Source organism: Perca flavescens, chromosome 6, assembly GCF_004354835.1.
Source record: "Perca flavescens isolate YP-PL-M2 chromosome 6, PFLA_1.0, whole genome shotgun sequence".
In the NCBI taxonomy this organism is placed as follows: Eukaryota; Metazoa; Chordata; class Actinopteri; order Perciformes; family Percidae; genus Perca; species Perca flavescens.
Genome location: NC_041336.1, coordinates 23,239,200 through 23,256,215, shown reverse-complemented (window position 1 = coordinate 23,256,215; position 17,016 = coordinate 23,239,200). Strand labels below are relative to the sequence as shown.

General features: G+C 40.7%; 2 protein-coding genes across 4 annotated transcripts in view; both read right to left on the bottom strand.

The window, feature by feature from the left end:
- Positions 1–3,727: 3,727 nt before the first annotated feature.
- Positions 3,728–6,472, bottom strand: LOC114557364 (endothelin-2). The gene is made up of 5 exons (XM_028580794.1): positions 6,415–6,472; positions 5,511–5,667; positions 4,746–4,859; positions 3,911–3,976; positions 3,728–3,812 (listed from the first exon to the last, which is right to left on the bottom strand). The coding sequence occupies exons 1-5, from the start codon at positions 6,470–6,472 to the stop codon at positions 3,728–3,730; spliced, it is 480 nt and encodes a 159-aa protein (XP_028436595.1).
- Positions 6,473–11,829: 5,357 nt separating this feature from the next.
- The window catches only part of hivep3b (HIVEP zinc finger 3b), a 41,008-nt gene continuing 35,821 nt past the window's right edge, over positions 11,830–17,016 (bottom strand). For 2 of the 3 annotated variants that reach the window (XM_028581317.1, XM_028581318.1), the window contains exons 6-9: positions 14,455–14,630; positions 14,217–14,318; positions 12,800–13,458; positions 11,830–12,643 (exon numbers count right to left, since the gene is read on the bottom strand). In XM_028581317.1, the coding sequence (XP_028437118.1) occupies positions 12,005–12,643; positions 12,800–13,458; positions 14,217–14,318; positions 14,455–14,630 (1,576 nt within the window). In that variant the 3' untranslated portion in view covers positions 11,830–12,004. The remainder of the gene's footprint in view (positions 12,644–12,799; positions 13,459–14,216; positions 14,319–14,454; positions 14,631–17,016) is intronic. The other variant, XM_028581319.1, reaches the window with a different exon arrangement.

Here is a 17,016-nt window from a genome sequence, read left to right as displayed (position 1 = left end):
GATCAAACTGGGTATGTTGCGATCACAGTATGGGCATTTTAACCACTAGGCCTCAGATTAAAACAAAATCTCATCAGTTTTCCTTTTCTTATTTACAACATTTAGAACAATAACTTTTAACCTTCAGTCCCCATAGATCAAATCTACAGTCACGTAATGTAGATTTAAAGCAGCTAAAGTGAGCTAAACAACACAATGCCAGATAGAAAACAACAACCTAAGCAGAGTTCTTCAGACAGTGGCAAAGAGAGGGACTTATCGAGGAGAAAATGGGAGAGTTTGCTTGTTTGTTCGGGGAAGAGGAACTTCCTGTTTTGGAGCTCAAAGTTGGCTGAAGTGGATACAATGCAGTGGTAGTTTCAGACTGTCTGAGGGTCAGGGGCAAAGGAAATAAACAAAAAAGGCACCAGTTGCATGCAGAAAGTTTTCTAGCATGTAGGGCAGACTATATGGCATCATATGTTCTCAATTTGAGGGCCACCCTTCATCATCACAGCTGTCCTTGGTAAAAAAAACAAAAAACTTCTAAAATTACTTTCATCTTCCTGCCAATGCACTTGATACAAAATTGGGATGTGCATTACATACACACATGTTGCAGCTTTGTCAGACAAATGTTAAAAAAACAAGTTCTCAAACACATATTTTAAACATACACACACACACACACACACATATATATATATATATATATATATATATATATATATATATATATATATAGAGAGAGAGAGAGAGAGAGAGAGAGAGAGAGAGAGAGAGAGAGAGAGATCATTGAAGCAATAGGCCAACACACATTTTGACTTGTCACTGTAGGAAATGCAGGTGTAAATAATGAAATTAATGATGGCTGAATTCCATTTAGCTGCTTGATTTTCTTCCTGGTATTGTGCATGCTGGCCCACTCTCACTCTCACTGGAACACTTGAATAGAACAGAGCCATTGTTAGTGTAATTAGTAACACATGTGCATTTCCTACTATAAAAGTGTGCTGTGAAAAAGGCCTATTTATACACAAAGATACAAGCTGAATATTTGCCTACATGAGATTTACTGTGTTATTTAGAATAACTACAATTTCCAAAAGCACTCAGTCGATTGACGACAAAAAGGTGACACTCCAAGCTTTGCTGGAAACCAGTGATTTTCATGTACGTATGGTGGCAACAGTGAAATGGTTCACTGGAGTCTTTCCTATTCCAGCACCATGGACAGAGTTCTGCCACTGAGCAGCCTGTGGTTTCTCAGCTGACACAGTAAAGAGTGTTTATTTCTTTACCTAACGTTAGTTAATCATTAATCAGCATTTGCGTGTTCATCATATAATCTTTATCTCTTTCTGTTTTACAGCACAGTATGCTATTGTTTATTGTTGCTGTTGGTGCCACTCTGCGACTAGGATGTAGAAATGCCTCAAGTTAAAATGAATCACCATATCATCAACCCCCAATGGGCGCATGTAATTTCCGATGATTGACCTTAGACTGGCCTGTTACTTCCTGCCATTTCTCCTCTCTGTTTTTTTGGACCAACATGAATGTTGAAAATGTTTCCTGTTTTGCTGTGTAGGACACAGACAACCATTGAAATCCATTGAGTTCAGTAAGAAGAGTAATGTAGAGACAAGAATGAAACAGATAGTGTGCAAGTGATCTTAAGCATGTTTTGAAATATGTTAACATTATGACAACAATGCCAAAACAGGGCTTTACAGAACCCCCACTAAAACTTTTAAATTACATTATTAAAGTATATTATAAAAAAGATCAAATATAATAAAAGTAAAGGACAAGATTTTTTTTTTTCAAGTCAAGGTCAAGGTCAAGGTCAAGGAGTCTTTATTATCCCCGAGGGGCAATTCGTTTTGCAGCAAATAAAGTGCAACATAAACAACACATAAGCCATACAGACAACAGACACTATCGATGGAGGACACAAGTAAATACATACTACACAGAAGTCCACATCTCACATTGAATTATTAACAAAACCTATAGCAGCAGGAACAAAAGAGTTTTTGTGTCTGTTTGTCAGAACTCTGGAGTAGCGATGAAGAAGCTTTAAAGCAGAGTTCGATGAAAGACTGATACCACTGTGGGAAGCTACAGCCAGCAGCTGCTAGCTTAGCATAAAGACTAGAAGCAAAGGGAAACAGCTAGCCTGGCTCCATGCAAATCAGTTTAAATACTTATGTAAAGGTGAGATGTCACAGCTGACTGAAGTATGAGCATTGCATAACTGTGTCAGACAGTGTCCACTATTCTGCTGTGGATGCAGACAGCCTATACTCTTAGACACTGCTCCCTTGAGGGATGGGTTAAATGCAGGGAATGAATTTTGCTACATGTACGTGTATGTGACAAATAAAGTACCTTTACCTTTACCTTTACCTTTATATGCGATACTGTCTGGAAGGCATACTGTGGTTGTGTTAGATCCAAAAGATGGCTGCAGGGGGTCTCTCCAGAAAAAAGTTGAAGAAGTATGACAGTAATGAAATGAAATGCAACCAAGCAGGAACATCTACTACAGAAATTAGAGCCACATTAACACTTGAGTCTTATCATGCATCATTGTTATTTAATCAGACTGAGAGAGCAGGTCAGTTCGCTACAGCTTTATTCATTAGATAACAGATAAATCAGCTCTCGTTTTCTTCGGCTCTAGCCCTCATCTGAATTCTTCTTGCATATTCAGGCACACATGGACGGTATGTGCAGCACAAAATGCTGCATTCTTTCAACAGATCCTTATGATAACGCAGGCTGTGCTGCCTTTGAGTAGCAGGGGAAGTTATTATTAATGCAAGCCTTGAATTCCTGGGCCATTCATCCGTCTCAGGCCTCTTTTTGAACTTAGAAATGTGTTTGCTTGTCACATAATAGAATCACACATGCCGCCTAAAAGTTATTTTTTTCTTCAAAGTATCCTTCACGTTTAGTTTCTTATGAGTCATTTACAAAGTGTGTCTTCATACAGCAAACAAAGAAGCTCATGAATTAGAAAATAAGACAAAAACAAGATGACATTTTCTTTTTGTTTTTTAGTCTTCATTTATTCTTATTATTAAGTCTTTGACAGATATTGAGAATGATACAGGCTCAATTCTAATTGCTTTACACTTTTGCACACAATCATCTTAAATACAGAAATATAATAATATACAATATTATTATTATCATTATTATATAATATATATAATAAACCTTTTTAACATCACAAAATCACTCATAACAAAAGTAATTCTATAATTGTAAAATGAAAAGATTTATTTGACATTTTACAAAAGAATGAGTAAAAACATGCAATGTATGTGAGACATTCCTGAACATGTATGTACAGTAAGCAAATCCCTTTTCCTCTGGTACATCCTTCTATATCAGTGCTGGCCTGGCCTGTCTGTATAGTGACACACAGACAACCTTACAGAGCAGACGGCCAGAGTCAAACATGACCGCAGGCACAGCGTTCTCTTAACACGATAGTAGCTCCTCTCAATGCTGATCTTCCACATCATTTTCCATGATGTGTTTGCAGAACTCTGTCATGTTTTCCACCCTCTATTCTCGGGTACAAACAGACATCTTAGTGGCGCTTCAGGCCTTCCTGCGTCTGACAACATCTTTCAGCAGCCCTTTGTTCCCCCTATCTATCAAAGGAGTGTCATTTGTTCAGGTGCTCGCTGCTCTCTTTCTCTCACTCTCGCCGCCTCAGCTGGCACATTGTTCAGCGAGTGCTCTTCCTCTGAGAGGATTCATCTCTGTCTGAATCAGCTGAATCCTGAGCTCTCTTGGAACTGCTGGCTGCAGCTCTGAGGGCCAAAAAGTCAGTCTCATAATCAAAACTATGATCAAAATGTCAGTGAAGTTGTGTGTGTTTTTTGAGGTAATCTTGTCATTCAAAGCTCACCTTAGGGTGCCGAGCAAGCTGAGTTGATGTCTCTTTGCAGATCTCTTTGATGACATGAATTCAGGACTGCACAAAAGAAACAGTGTAGTTACCAAAAATGACCAGTGCCTTTGAAATCCAGGCTCACCCTGAAATTGCAGTTTATCACTTTAAATGTTTTATTGATATTGCTGCGGTTAGAGCACCCCGCTTAAATAAGAGCATCTGACCAGCATCCATTCATTCTTGTTTATGCTCTCAGTTACCTAAAACATCTTATCTTTACAAGTTCACTAAATGTTTTATGTTACAAGAAAACAGTGAACCACATCAGCAAATATCATTTTTGTAAAGGTTTCAAAATGTCACGGTTTAAACATGAGGCCTTGCTGGCCTCACACGAAGCCCCCTGTCTCGGTCTGTCATTCTCTTTCACCAATTTTTCTAGGCAATGACAGCATTTGTTTGTTATTTCTAGGAAACTAGAATTCTCAACATGGCTTTTCATTGCTTTTACACTCCCACGCACTTTACTCCTTCGGCCCTCAGAGCCAATCAGAAACAAGTATTGTGAACTTTGTGCACCAGCCTAAGATTGTTGTGCTCCCTCAGGCCTCAGCTGTATTGTCTTGGTGCTCACACCCCCTAACAATCAGGACTTACAGAATACAGTATAAACACATTTAGGCTAATAATAGCACTGCAGTGAAATGACTCCTTGTCCTCCACAAAGGGCACTAATACATGCCTTTACTAACTAAGCAATTAGGATGGAGGCTACCAGATCTGGGTTAAAACATTCACAACTCTCCACTAATAATTGAAGGCTGTGTGGGATGCTCGGGCCCCAACTCACCTGTAATGGCAGAAGTTGGTACAGGTTTGATCGTCACGGTTGGCACAGCTGCAGCGGCCAGTGGACCTTCTGCGTCGGGACAAAGCGCTGCCTAGCCCATAAACTATTGTCTTACTGCAGATAGAAAGGTACACTTAGTGCCAACGCACATGAAATAAACATTCTGCAGACTTTGCTCTTTGATACCTTTCTGCACCACGGCCCATTTAATTATACAATGATAATGACAGGCTATGTTTATTTTGTAGATATTGGCCTCAAAGTAAGTATGCAGCATGTGTGTGTGTGTGTGTGTGTGTGTGTTAGGGGTGGGAATCACCAGAGGCCCCACGATACGATATTATCACGATACTTATTTCACCATACCATATTATTGCATTTTTAAACATATTGCAATATTCTGCGATATATTGCAATTCATTACCTTTTTTCCAACTTCAAATTATGTTCCTAAAGCAAAACTTTGTCAACATCTGTTTTGTCTAACAAAAGAAATGTCTCATCTAGTGGACTGAAACGCGATTGATCTTATCATTCTAGTACCAAAAGGTTAAATTATCATGTGCAATTTATATAACAAAAGATCGATACTTGGCGTCCGTGTATCGATACAGTATTGCCACAGAAAATAGCGCTATACTATGCTGCATCGGTTCTTTCCCCTAGTGTGTGTGTGTGTGTGTGTGTGTGTGTGTGTGTGTGTGTGTGTGTGTGTGTGTGTGTGTATCTCGTTTGTGTCCCTAGATGGCGTGCCCTCATGTTCACCTGGGTGTGTTGATCCAGATGATATCTATGTGGCAGAAGTAGTGGCATTCAGAGTCCAACAGGTTGCTGCATGCGCAGCGCTTGGTCCTCACTCTCTGTGCTGGGACCCAGTCACCAGCCGCCACTTCTGGCTGTTTCATCACCGGAAGACTTAAACCTAGTGCGAGACCAAGAGCCACTCAGTGATCCAAATGCAGCATCAACTCCAAACTCTCAGTGGCCTCTGCCTTTACTCTTTTCCACTTTAACGGTTTCTCAAAACACAAAACAGATACAGTAGGTGTACATCACCAGTCTACTATGTACATCATTTGCAAGTGAGAACATAACAAAAGCTAATCAATGATTCTTTCTTTCTACAAAACTCATTATTCACATTACATTCGTTAACAGTGAGCAAACTTATTATATGGTAATGCATAAATTCCTTTAATTCCTTTATGCTATGCCTGCATGAAATATGGAAAACACTTCCTCCTACTACTAGTTGTAAATTACAAACTGTATGTCAACATTTAGCAACTGAAAAAAAATCTCATTGACATGAAATTGGCAGCTTTTGTGTGATAAATGGATGCTTTTATGTTTCCTGTGCAATAACATACATGTTGTGATGACCATTGTGCACAGTGTGATTGAGATTAAAGTGTTGCAACCCAGCATGAATCTACACTGCTGACAAAAACAAAGTAGCATGGCAAGTTTTTTTTCTCTCTCTTCTAGCATAACTGAGAAAGGTCAATTTCATGCATATCCCACCAAAACAATACAAAAAAAAAAAAAAAAAAAAAAAAAATATATATATATATATATATATATATATATATATATATATATATATATATATATATATATATATAATAGATAAAATTGTCAAAAAAGTAATTAAAAAAAGTAGACTCACCATCCTCTATGGAAGCCCAAAGAGTGATGAGAAGAAGAACGCTGGTGTGAGTAGACATAGTTGATAGCAGATGGATGAAGCTCTGCAGAGAGATTATCCATACAGTAACAGCTGTGTTTCTAACGTGCTGCTGCTGCTGCTGCTTGTCTGCAGGTGTCTGAGCTCTGTCACTCTCTTATACCCCACATGATGTCATGACAAAAGCTCCACCCACGGCTGCTCTCAACAGAGCCACAGACCCCAGTGTGTTCCAACCTGTGACACATTCCAGGATTATCTGATGCTTTGTAGCCTCTCTGTGACACCGATGTCACCTGCTGAGTGACATTTATGTCTGCTGCTTGCATTTGAATGAGTCTCTTTCCTCTCCCTATACATGAGATTTGAGCAGGAGGAAGAGAGGAATGGAGGAAGAGATAAGGTCAGAGGGATTACCTAATATGCTAGAATAGAGAGATGGAGGCTGGTGGATCCTGACATGAATATGCTCTAAAAAGTGATGGAAGAGGACCGAGGCAAAGGATCCCAACGTGATCCCTGGGAACACACGTGGGAAGCGATAAGAGAGAGATGCAATGATATGCTGGGATACAATGGAGACATTTTAAATTGGGTTTTCCCTAAACCAGTTTCTCTATTGGAACACAAATACATCAATGAAAGGTTAATACTGATATCCAGACCCAAATATGTAAATCAAAGGAACATTTTCATTTTCAACATTTAACTTGTGAAGCTACTAATACAAAGACTGACACTAGTCAGTCTGACCTTTGAATGTATTCTGAAACAGTATCAACATGTATATGGATGAACAAACCATTTTACAACCTTTTGCTATTATTTATTTATTTTTCTTACATTATTTGGTTATAAGTAAGTTACATGCAGTAACTCATAAATCTATTGCACAATTTGGACTTTTGTGGAAATTATCAATGTGTTTTTAATAACAATGAATCAAATGACTACTTAAAATCAATGTGACAATCTGCAGATTCAGAAAATAATCCCCTCAGCTTTACAGAGCTTCATAAGAAGTTTCAGGTCTGCAGCTTTACAATTTTGATTCACTCTCACCACTCTCATAGACTTGTTTTCGGCCGCAGCAGGCAGCTGTTTTCAGCAAAAAAAAATGTACACTGTACACTATCTGCTCAGCACCAAACAGCAGATACAGTTAGAGACTAGCTGGTGAACATAGTGGAGTTTTTATCAGCTAAAGAAACAGATAATTTCCTCAGGAGTTGGTGGAGACCAAAAACAGAGCTAAAAGAGAGTGAATATTGGATTTACATTCATCAGACAACCAGAACTTCACCAAATGAATGACACTATTGCTCAGTAACGACTGGATGTGTAAATTAGCAACTGTTTGCTAACAAATTTGCCACATCAATTTAAAAGGTGTTTCCGCTGCACCCAGTGGAAAAAAAAAACCAAAACAGTCATTGTAGTAACTCTCACAAAAGAAGTTACATTTGACTAAATTGATGCCTCCATGATGGGCGGTGAAGGCCCGCACACAGATAAGCGTGCAGCTCTAACTAGGAACACTGCCTACAGGTAGCATTGTTTCATGTCATGTCCCACCCACATGGTGCCCCAGTGTGCAGGTCAGCCATACCAGAGTCATACAGATAGCCAAATATCAGCCTTTACTCATGTAAATACAGTAAATGCATATTCAGATTAGTGGCGTGAATATTATCTTCACTTCATTCATTTCCCTAAAGATGACAGATGTCACTTTTCTCATCGGCATTTAGACTAAAGAATATGAATATTAGGAGTAAATCTGGCATTTCTTTTAAATGTTTTGTCCAGTGGAGATACACGAGCATGAAGCAGGCTGTGTGTTTGGTAAGAATATAGATTGTAAGATGGATGTGTAGCCTAAACACATAGTCAGTTTTGTTTGTTCAGTAATACAAGGGCTGAAAAAATCCTGTTCATTTGTCACAAACCCTTCTATTGATAGTGTTTACTAAAAGAGTCTTATAATCCACTTTCCATGAAACCTGACACCTGAACATATAGAACACAGAAGAGAGCAGACTGTACTTTTCCTATGTGCACAGGGCATGTCCCGTGCACAACAACATGTGCCAATGAAAACATGTTGCAAAACAGAGAAGAGGACAAATTAAAGCAACACCAAAGAACTTTTCCTCTTCGGGCCCTCTACAGGTTGGAAGCGGAATTGTCCATTACCGTTCTCATTCGAACTCCAGATCCGCTACCCGATCTGGCAAACTCGCGTAGTGCGGTTTTAGCAGATAGAGGGCCGCAAAGCGAATGCAGAATTGCCGTTCACCCTGTTATGAGTTGATGAACCACTGAAACGATTTTGGAAACATTATTTTAAGGTACAAAATAATCTTTGGTGTTGCTTTCACAGACTGTTTTGTGCTTACACTTTAAGCTTAAGTTCACAAATCACCTCAGTCTGTTCCTACATTTTTCTTCCAAGACTCCCAGAAGAAGACTGAGCTACTATTGAGTTATTCAGGATATTCTAGTGTCTAATGTATAATCTGACAGACTTCCTGTGTGGAGGGAGACAACAACAACAACAACATTTTCCACTCACTAACTTGTGCAATTTGTGACATGGCGATGACATTGCCAAAGTGCATCACAATGGATAGATTTTTCAACACATTCTTGCACCAGAGGTTCAGTTCCCTCAGGAGCACAGATGTGTCCCTCTCCGCAGGCATCACATCACGTTAGGCAGTCCCAAAAAATGGATAGCCAGTAAAAGTGAGAGTCAGAGAGTCTCTTTTGTCATTCAGCCACACCGGATGTGTTTTGCCAGCTTTTGTCCTAGAAGCAGGTGTTTTTTTTAATTAACAATCTTACCTCCTCAGTTAACTCCTTAAAATACAGTCTCCCTCCAACCCCTCCGGCTCTGTGTGGTCAGCATGTACAGGGCTTTAAAAGAGGAAGAATGATCATTCATTTCAAATTATTTTTGATATAGGTGTCTAAAAATACAAGCGCCTCCCCGTTGCCTGTTTTGTAACATTTTCTATGGAATGTCAAGACACAGCAGCAATCATGTTCTGGCTTTTTGTCAACACACTCGCAGGCTGTGCCTGAGTCAGTTTTACGCAATCCACGTCTTGCTGTGCTGTTAAACATTGTTGAATGGAAAACACTGCAAGGATAGGAGTGACACATTTATGTGAATATTGTTTTATATTCCTAGAGCTGGATGTGCCAGACTGCAGTGCTTTAAATAGTTTAGACACTTATATGATATACTGATGGAGGGTTTCATCTTCGTAGAATCAAAAGCAGCCTCTGGAAGAGATACATGTGTGTCCTTATATTAAAAAATGGGCATTTTCAGGAAACAGTGAATTAATCTACATTTAAACCATCCATAGTTCCTGAAGTTGATAGACAGGTTGTTCAAGTTCAAGTTGGTTCAGAGTAGATAAGAATAATTTCTTTGGAAAGGTGTGTGTCACCTCTTGACCCCAATCGAAAGTAAAAGCAATACAACCAGAATGTCAAATGACACCAATGTGTGTTGGTGATTTAGTAAGGACATCTAGTGGTACTACTACAGGCATACATCTGTCTTGTTGCTCCCACAATAGAGAAAAGCTTAGTAGTTTAATTATGACAGTGTGAGTTTATACTTGCTATTCAACCCTGGCCACATACTGGCAGGTGATGAAATAAATGACAACCTAACACCTAAAGAAATAAGTGGGGAAGCATCATACAAGCAGATGCTTTGATGGCCCCGGGGGCAAAAGGGTCAGAGAATAGGTTGGTGAGTATGAGAAAAAGGATGTGAATCATATACCGTGGCAGTAAGAGTCACTAAATAGAATCCCTACTAAACACCCATGGGACATTTTGGAGTGGTGTGTTAGACAGTAGCGCTCTCACGCCATCATCAAAACACCAAATTGGGGAATATCTTTTGGAAGAATGCTATACAATCCTTGCAGTTCACTTGGATAATTAATGCCGCGATAAAGCAATTCGGGCAAAGAAACAGGTCATCCACCTGTAGTGGCATCTTTGTCCCATTCTTTTTGTTATGTCTCCACAGAGATTTGGAATGCAATTCATATTTTAAAGAAAAATCAGCATTTTAAAGGAAACATTTAACATTTTGACACAAAACGTCTTGGAAAACACAACTTTCCTAAAGGGAGAACACACATTTGAAAGGGCCGTAGCTCACCACGTTATCACATGGGGGCTGCAAAGTACAACCAAACCAAGACCATGAAATACCACAAAACCATGCCACATACAACATGCATCCACGAGCTGCATCACAGAGTATATAAAATAACACCGAAAGATCTATCTCAAGTAGCACAAAGTAGTTTATTCTTTATGACTGCATACAGTCTCAGTCACACACCCAGTAACACCTTCTTGTGTTCTACCTAAAGCAGGTTAACAACCCCTCATACAGTTGAAGATGTTTATCATGTAGTTTTGATGTGATGATGATGATTTCTTTGTCCTTGTTCCAACTTCACTATTCTCTTGTGGAAAACCAATCCAATGTGGTTAATAACCATTTGTCCTAAACCTCTACGCACTATAACAAAAAAACAAAGTCAAACTCCATTTGAGCAAAAGCATGATACTGTACACATGGCGCAATGGAAGAAAGGCACAACCTCAAGGGAGTCTGGTGCATTTTTTATTTCTTCAATGACTAGAAATTTTGCTGTGTGTGAAATCTGCAGGGCACTTAATCCTCAGGTACCAGCCAAACGCAATCCCTCATCTTTGCCACCAATTCAAGTCACATGAACATCATGAAAAAGACAGATGTAACAAAAAACATCCTTTTTCCAATAAAAAAAAAGTAAAAAAAGAAAAGAAAAAAAAAGATCATTGTCATCAAATAACAATAAATAAGGAGCACTCTTCCCTGTACAGAGATATATTCTAATCTAAAATCTTTTGTAATAAAAAATAGAACTTCAGTGCATTTCCTTTGACACGCTTCTGCTTCTCCTTCAATACCGCTACGACTCGACTCTCTCTGTTACCCTGGCTTTAACGCAATGGCCTTTAGAACAGAAACAATCAAAACACCAAATATTAACCCTCCTGAACAACACAAAAAAGCAGATATAAAATTTCACAGCCTTCTCTTTGTCTATCTGTAACTGTACATCTCGAAACACAAACCTGGACAGAAAAGGCACAAGTAACAATTTGCGTAATACTGGACAAAAAAAATGGAATTATTTTTGATTAAAGATTTTGGTCATTTACAAATTTATTCATATTCTTTTTACATATATTTAAACAGACATTAAGATTACCAGTATCAATAGAGATACAGGAAGGATATATTTATATTTATATATATATATATATATATATATAATTTATATATATATATAGGTAGACATTATTTTCACAAAGAAAAAAGTGCATTTTTATAACAAACCTGAATATTGCCAAAGAACAAACATTTAAGTTAACAATAGTATTGAAAACTGTATAAAAACGAAGCATAATAATAAAAAAAAAGACTAGTGTAGCAACCAATAAAGCAAAATGGGATGCATGATGCATCAAAGTGTAGACACCGTTAAGTGCCGTCTGTTCTGGCGTCTTCTTTAGCTCCTCCCTCCACCAGATCACCAACAGACGCTGGCTCCTCCCCCTCTGACTGCTGTCCAATGACATGCGAGGCTACGGGGGCTGCTAGACTGAGGGGTACTCTTGAACTGTATCTGACGCAGTGTTTGGTGGTCTCAGTAGCAGGACTGTGGGTTTCAGCGGAGCTATGTGAGCTGCCATATTGCTTTGAGTCCGTGGTCTCCAACTTAGTTAGTGCAGTGCTGAGAACGCACCGCCCTGACTGGCTGGTTCCTGCTGTCTGGTGCTCTGACCAGTGGTCTCCAGGAGTCCTAAGCCCTTGGGTTCTGGGGGTCCCGCCCCAGTATGATTCAAATCTGGCCAGTGATGGCCCTTCCAAGGGGGGAGATGTTGGGGACGAGGGGGTGGTCGGTTGGGACCTAGGTCTGGCCTGTACCATTTGGATCCCTCCGATGGGGATCATCAGATAGGGGACCTTGGCTTGCTGGGAGTGCATGGGAAGATGGCTGAAGATGTTGTCTGCTGTTTGGTGGCCAGGATAACCCTCACAAGTGGAAAGACGGAAAGCAGGTGGAAACAAGCTGGCTTCTGGCCATGTTGGCCCGTCTGCTGCTGTACCCCTTTTCACCTGTAGAGGGAGCAAAGACTTCATCATTAGGCTACATTTTATGTACACAGGGTACTGTACACAGAGATCTTCCTAGGAGGAAAGTGCAGGAAATACATTGTGGTTGCTGTTGCTCAGTTAAAATTTCTATGCGCAGTTCTGTGCAGAAAGACTCACCGGTTTGACATGACTACCCTTTGTACCAGGGCTCTCCCACGGCAGGTATCCAGGGGTCCTGTGCAGGAGCCCGAGTGGTGAGGGAGGGGTCCGTGCTTGTGATGACCGGTAGCAGCTGGGCGAAATGGGACAAAGAGGAGAAAGGGGTCTGATGGGAGATGGTCCTCTCTCAGGGGAGGCCGAGACGTGTCTGGGCGAGGACAGCTCTGTCCTGGGGGAGAGGCTGTGGATGGGTGAGGACAGCTCCAGACGTGGGGAAAGGCTGCGGCTGGGGGAACAGCTCTCACTGCTGGGGGAGAAGGCTCTTGGGGATGCTTTCCAGCCTCGGCGGGAGAACAGCGCTCTCCTGCTGCCTGGAGATGCGACTCGTCTGCTGGGCCAAACTCCCCTTGGGGAGGGCTCCTGGCCTAGGCTGGGACTGGGGCCCGGGGGCTCAGGGTCAGGAGTGCCCTGCTGAGAGCGCCTACTACAGCTGGAATGCTCTGCTGTCGATGGGTGGGTGTCTGACGAACAAGAGGACGGTGGATCGTCGTGGGATGCGGACTCCTCTTCCTCTTCATCGTCGTCGTCGTTGTCGTCATCGTCCTCAGACTCATCCACGTCGGAAAACTGATGTTCCTCCTGTTCCTCTGAGCCACACACGCGTTCGTCGCTTTCTGCTGTTTGCACAGACAAGGACAACACATACACGCCCTTTAAATTACATCCCTTTACATCCATGTTATACTCTTTAAAACTCCTGTACTGAATGTATAAAGTGGTGACAAAAATCCTTACACTAGGGACAGGAAAAACACAAAAGTAAATTTTTCAGGAACAAGCACAAAAGGTTAGGACAGCGTACTGTATCTTTCTGACAAACATCACCCACCACCCATCAAACCCATGTTATAAATAGACTGAGGATGAAAAGACCGGATTTAATTGAATAGCACCATGTCTCTATTCACAAACTATCTCAACAGCCTTGTGAATGGAAAGACAGTTTAAATGGCGCGTCCTTGGCTGCGATGAGTGTAGTCTGTCAGCTAGAAAGAGACGGAGAGAGGGTGGGTGGGGGGCTAGCAGAGGAAGGTTAGGGAGGAAATCGTGAGGTGGCTGGCTTTGAGGAAGACAGAAGTGTCGGAATGCGTATTGTCATACGCCAGCAACACATATTTCAGAACAAGGTATTCTTGCCAAACTGGAGCACATCAGGAGACTGTGGAATGCTCTGTATTCTTCATTTATTTATCTTCTACATTTTCATATTTCTTATACAAGCCAGAGGGAGCAGAATAGAACATGGTGTTGCATAAGCTGTCAGTGCTGAGCAGCTATAATTCTTCAGAGGCAGAAGTTCATCCAGTTGTGTACCAATATTTCTCTACAGTGGATAGGAAATATGTGAGGTGCCTCCCCATCCCCTCTTAAGTACCTGTTTCCTCGCTCTCTGGCTCGTCCAGTGATGACTCGGATACTCCCATTGCCTGGCATTTTTTCCCATGAGCCTTTGACTTCATGTGTTTAGTAAGGTTCCCTAGGAAGGAACAAGGAAAGCACATAAAAATGGTCCACGACAAGGGAAGTGCAAAATAAAGTAGATTGCTATGATATAATGGAAAGAATAGCAACATGAATCATGTTTGTAGTGACTTAGTAAATTCTCTTCTTACCTTTGGTTTTGAAGGCAAAGTTGCAGTGTTTGCAAATGTAAGGACGGAGATCGGTGTGCGTTCGGATGTGCTTTTTCAGCATACTGGGCTTCTTACAGCGGATGCCACACTCTCCACATATGTACTTGCCCCGGCCGCGACCTCTCACATAAACATACTCTTCATTGGACTTGTACCTAGGAGAGAGAGTGAGAAAGAAACATAAATAAATAAATAAATAAATAATAATAATAATAATAAAACATTTGGTCACCACAAAATCTGAAATTGTACAATTACTTTCTATATACATGTAGACCACTGATTTCACTGTGTGGTACCATTTAGGAACTGAATGCACAAATACCTAGCTTCTTCATTGACCACCCGTGGTGAAATGTATATATATTATTTTATATATATTATAAATCTGTATTCATTTATTTTTTGTTGTTGGCCACTTTAGGGCAACGGAACAAGCTGGAAACACAGCATTAACATATCTTCATCTTGTAAAGTTTTTATGGTGAACTTGTGAGCAAACAGTTGCCTATGTATTTACACATCCAGCAGTTATGGAGCAACATTAGGATTAATTTGGAGTCGTGTTTCTGGCCACCTGGCAAATTTGAGTCTAATATTATTCTCCTTTTACCTTTATTTTGGTCTCCACCAACTCCTTAGAAAATATTTGGCTTTTTTAGCTAGCTGCTAACTTTGCATTTCTGACGTTTGGTGCTGGGCAGGTAGCATACCGTGGTTTTATATAGCTTTTTTCCTGAAAACAGCTGCTGCTGGAAACAAGGCTGATGACGAAAAACCAAAACAAGTGTTCTGTAGAGCTGAGGGGGAGTGCACAGTTGGGTGTTAATTCTCTGTGGCTTCGTCACTACAACGACCCCCTTCACATTACTGCCATTTGACTTGTTCTCAGACAGAAATATTGATTAGTGCAGCTTTAATAGTAATGATGAATGTGGATGTGGGTTTGTGTATGGCACAAATACATGCACACACAAAATAGACACACACACACACACACAAACAAGGGAAACTGAGAAACAAGGCTTTCTTTATGGAGGCGGGTTGGGGAAGCCCCACCAAAACCCCAGCAGCACTGAGTCCCTTGGCCGTTACCCCCACTACACCCTGGGCACACAAAGAATAGCAGCTATTCTGCTGCGATCGGGTGGCCCTGCCAACAACAGCAGCAGCTAAAGAGAGGGAAGGGAAGCCTGGCTATGGCCAACAACCTAAAATAGACACTATATATAAAAATCAAGCAACACATTTAGGTCTAGTCTATAAAAACACTGTTTATACGCAATCTTGTTGTTTACCAAAAGGCTTTTTGTGGACACAGTTGACCACAGACATTTTACATCTGAATGAATTGTCCTCTATGAAAAACTCCATCTGCTCTCACTACTCATGAAAAGACATACAATGCACTCTGAATTGTAAACATCAAATGTGTGTTGACTGTGTTGTGTTAATTTGAGGATATGCACATCTACAAGAACCCAGGCTGTGAATGCTCCCTGTTGTATAACAAAAGCAGCCCCAGCAAATCATAACAAATAGTTACACAACTGTGAAACAGTGGCATTATGTTGTATTCATTCAGGATCTGGTTACTGTTTACTGGCATGCATTTCTTGCCACTGCTAAAAATATCCACCCACATCTCCGGAAAATCAAGGCAGAACTTGCACTTCACACATCAAATCTGCAGCACGTCTCTCGGTAAACTCAACCGACAATCTGCCCCTGCTTGTGCTGTAGCGTTACGGCCGTCACGGCAGATTGGTGAAGAGAATACCACTTTCAACCAAGTGGTGTGACTGATTGATAAGACCATTGAATTTCAAAGCAGCGAGAACAGAATAACACTAACATGCAATTGTGCAGGTCCTGAAACATACTTCAATCACTATTTGGCTCGCAAGAATTTGCTATGACCATTTACCACTGTGGTTAAAGTGTCATGACAAATCTGCCATGTTAACCACTTACACCATGGAAATCAATCTGCATGTTTTAACAGAATCCAGGAGACAGTTCAGCTTGTGCTCACTAAGAGGGATTAAAGCTGATGTTTCACGGACCTTTGCTGCCACCAACAAGGAGCAGCTATGCTTGCTTGATTGCTAAGACATGAAGAGAAAGCTGCCTTGGTGCAATATCTGTTTCTTTAGCAGTGTGATACTAATAAACTCTAGAGACCCCTGCCCTCCTCTTTCTTAAAGGGATCTCTGAAATTGGATCAGGATGAAATCGTGCAAGTCACTGGAACGTTAACAAAGCCGCATGATGCATATTCATTAAAAAAAGTGTTGTTTGTTCTCCAGGATAAAATGAGTGGCACACACTCATGATTTCAAAGGGTTGATAAAAGGGAGTTGGGGATAATGAGTCCTAACGGAGTCAGGGTACAAAACATTGTGCTGTGTTCAAGAGTGAAGATCTGTGCTCATTTGCATGCACAGAGAAAACATAGGGGTGCAGGTACACAGAGAGAGGACACAGACGAGGTTGGGGGAGAATGAAGTGAAAATAATTCATAGGTAAGTAAAACTGGAG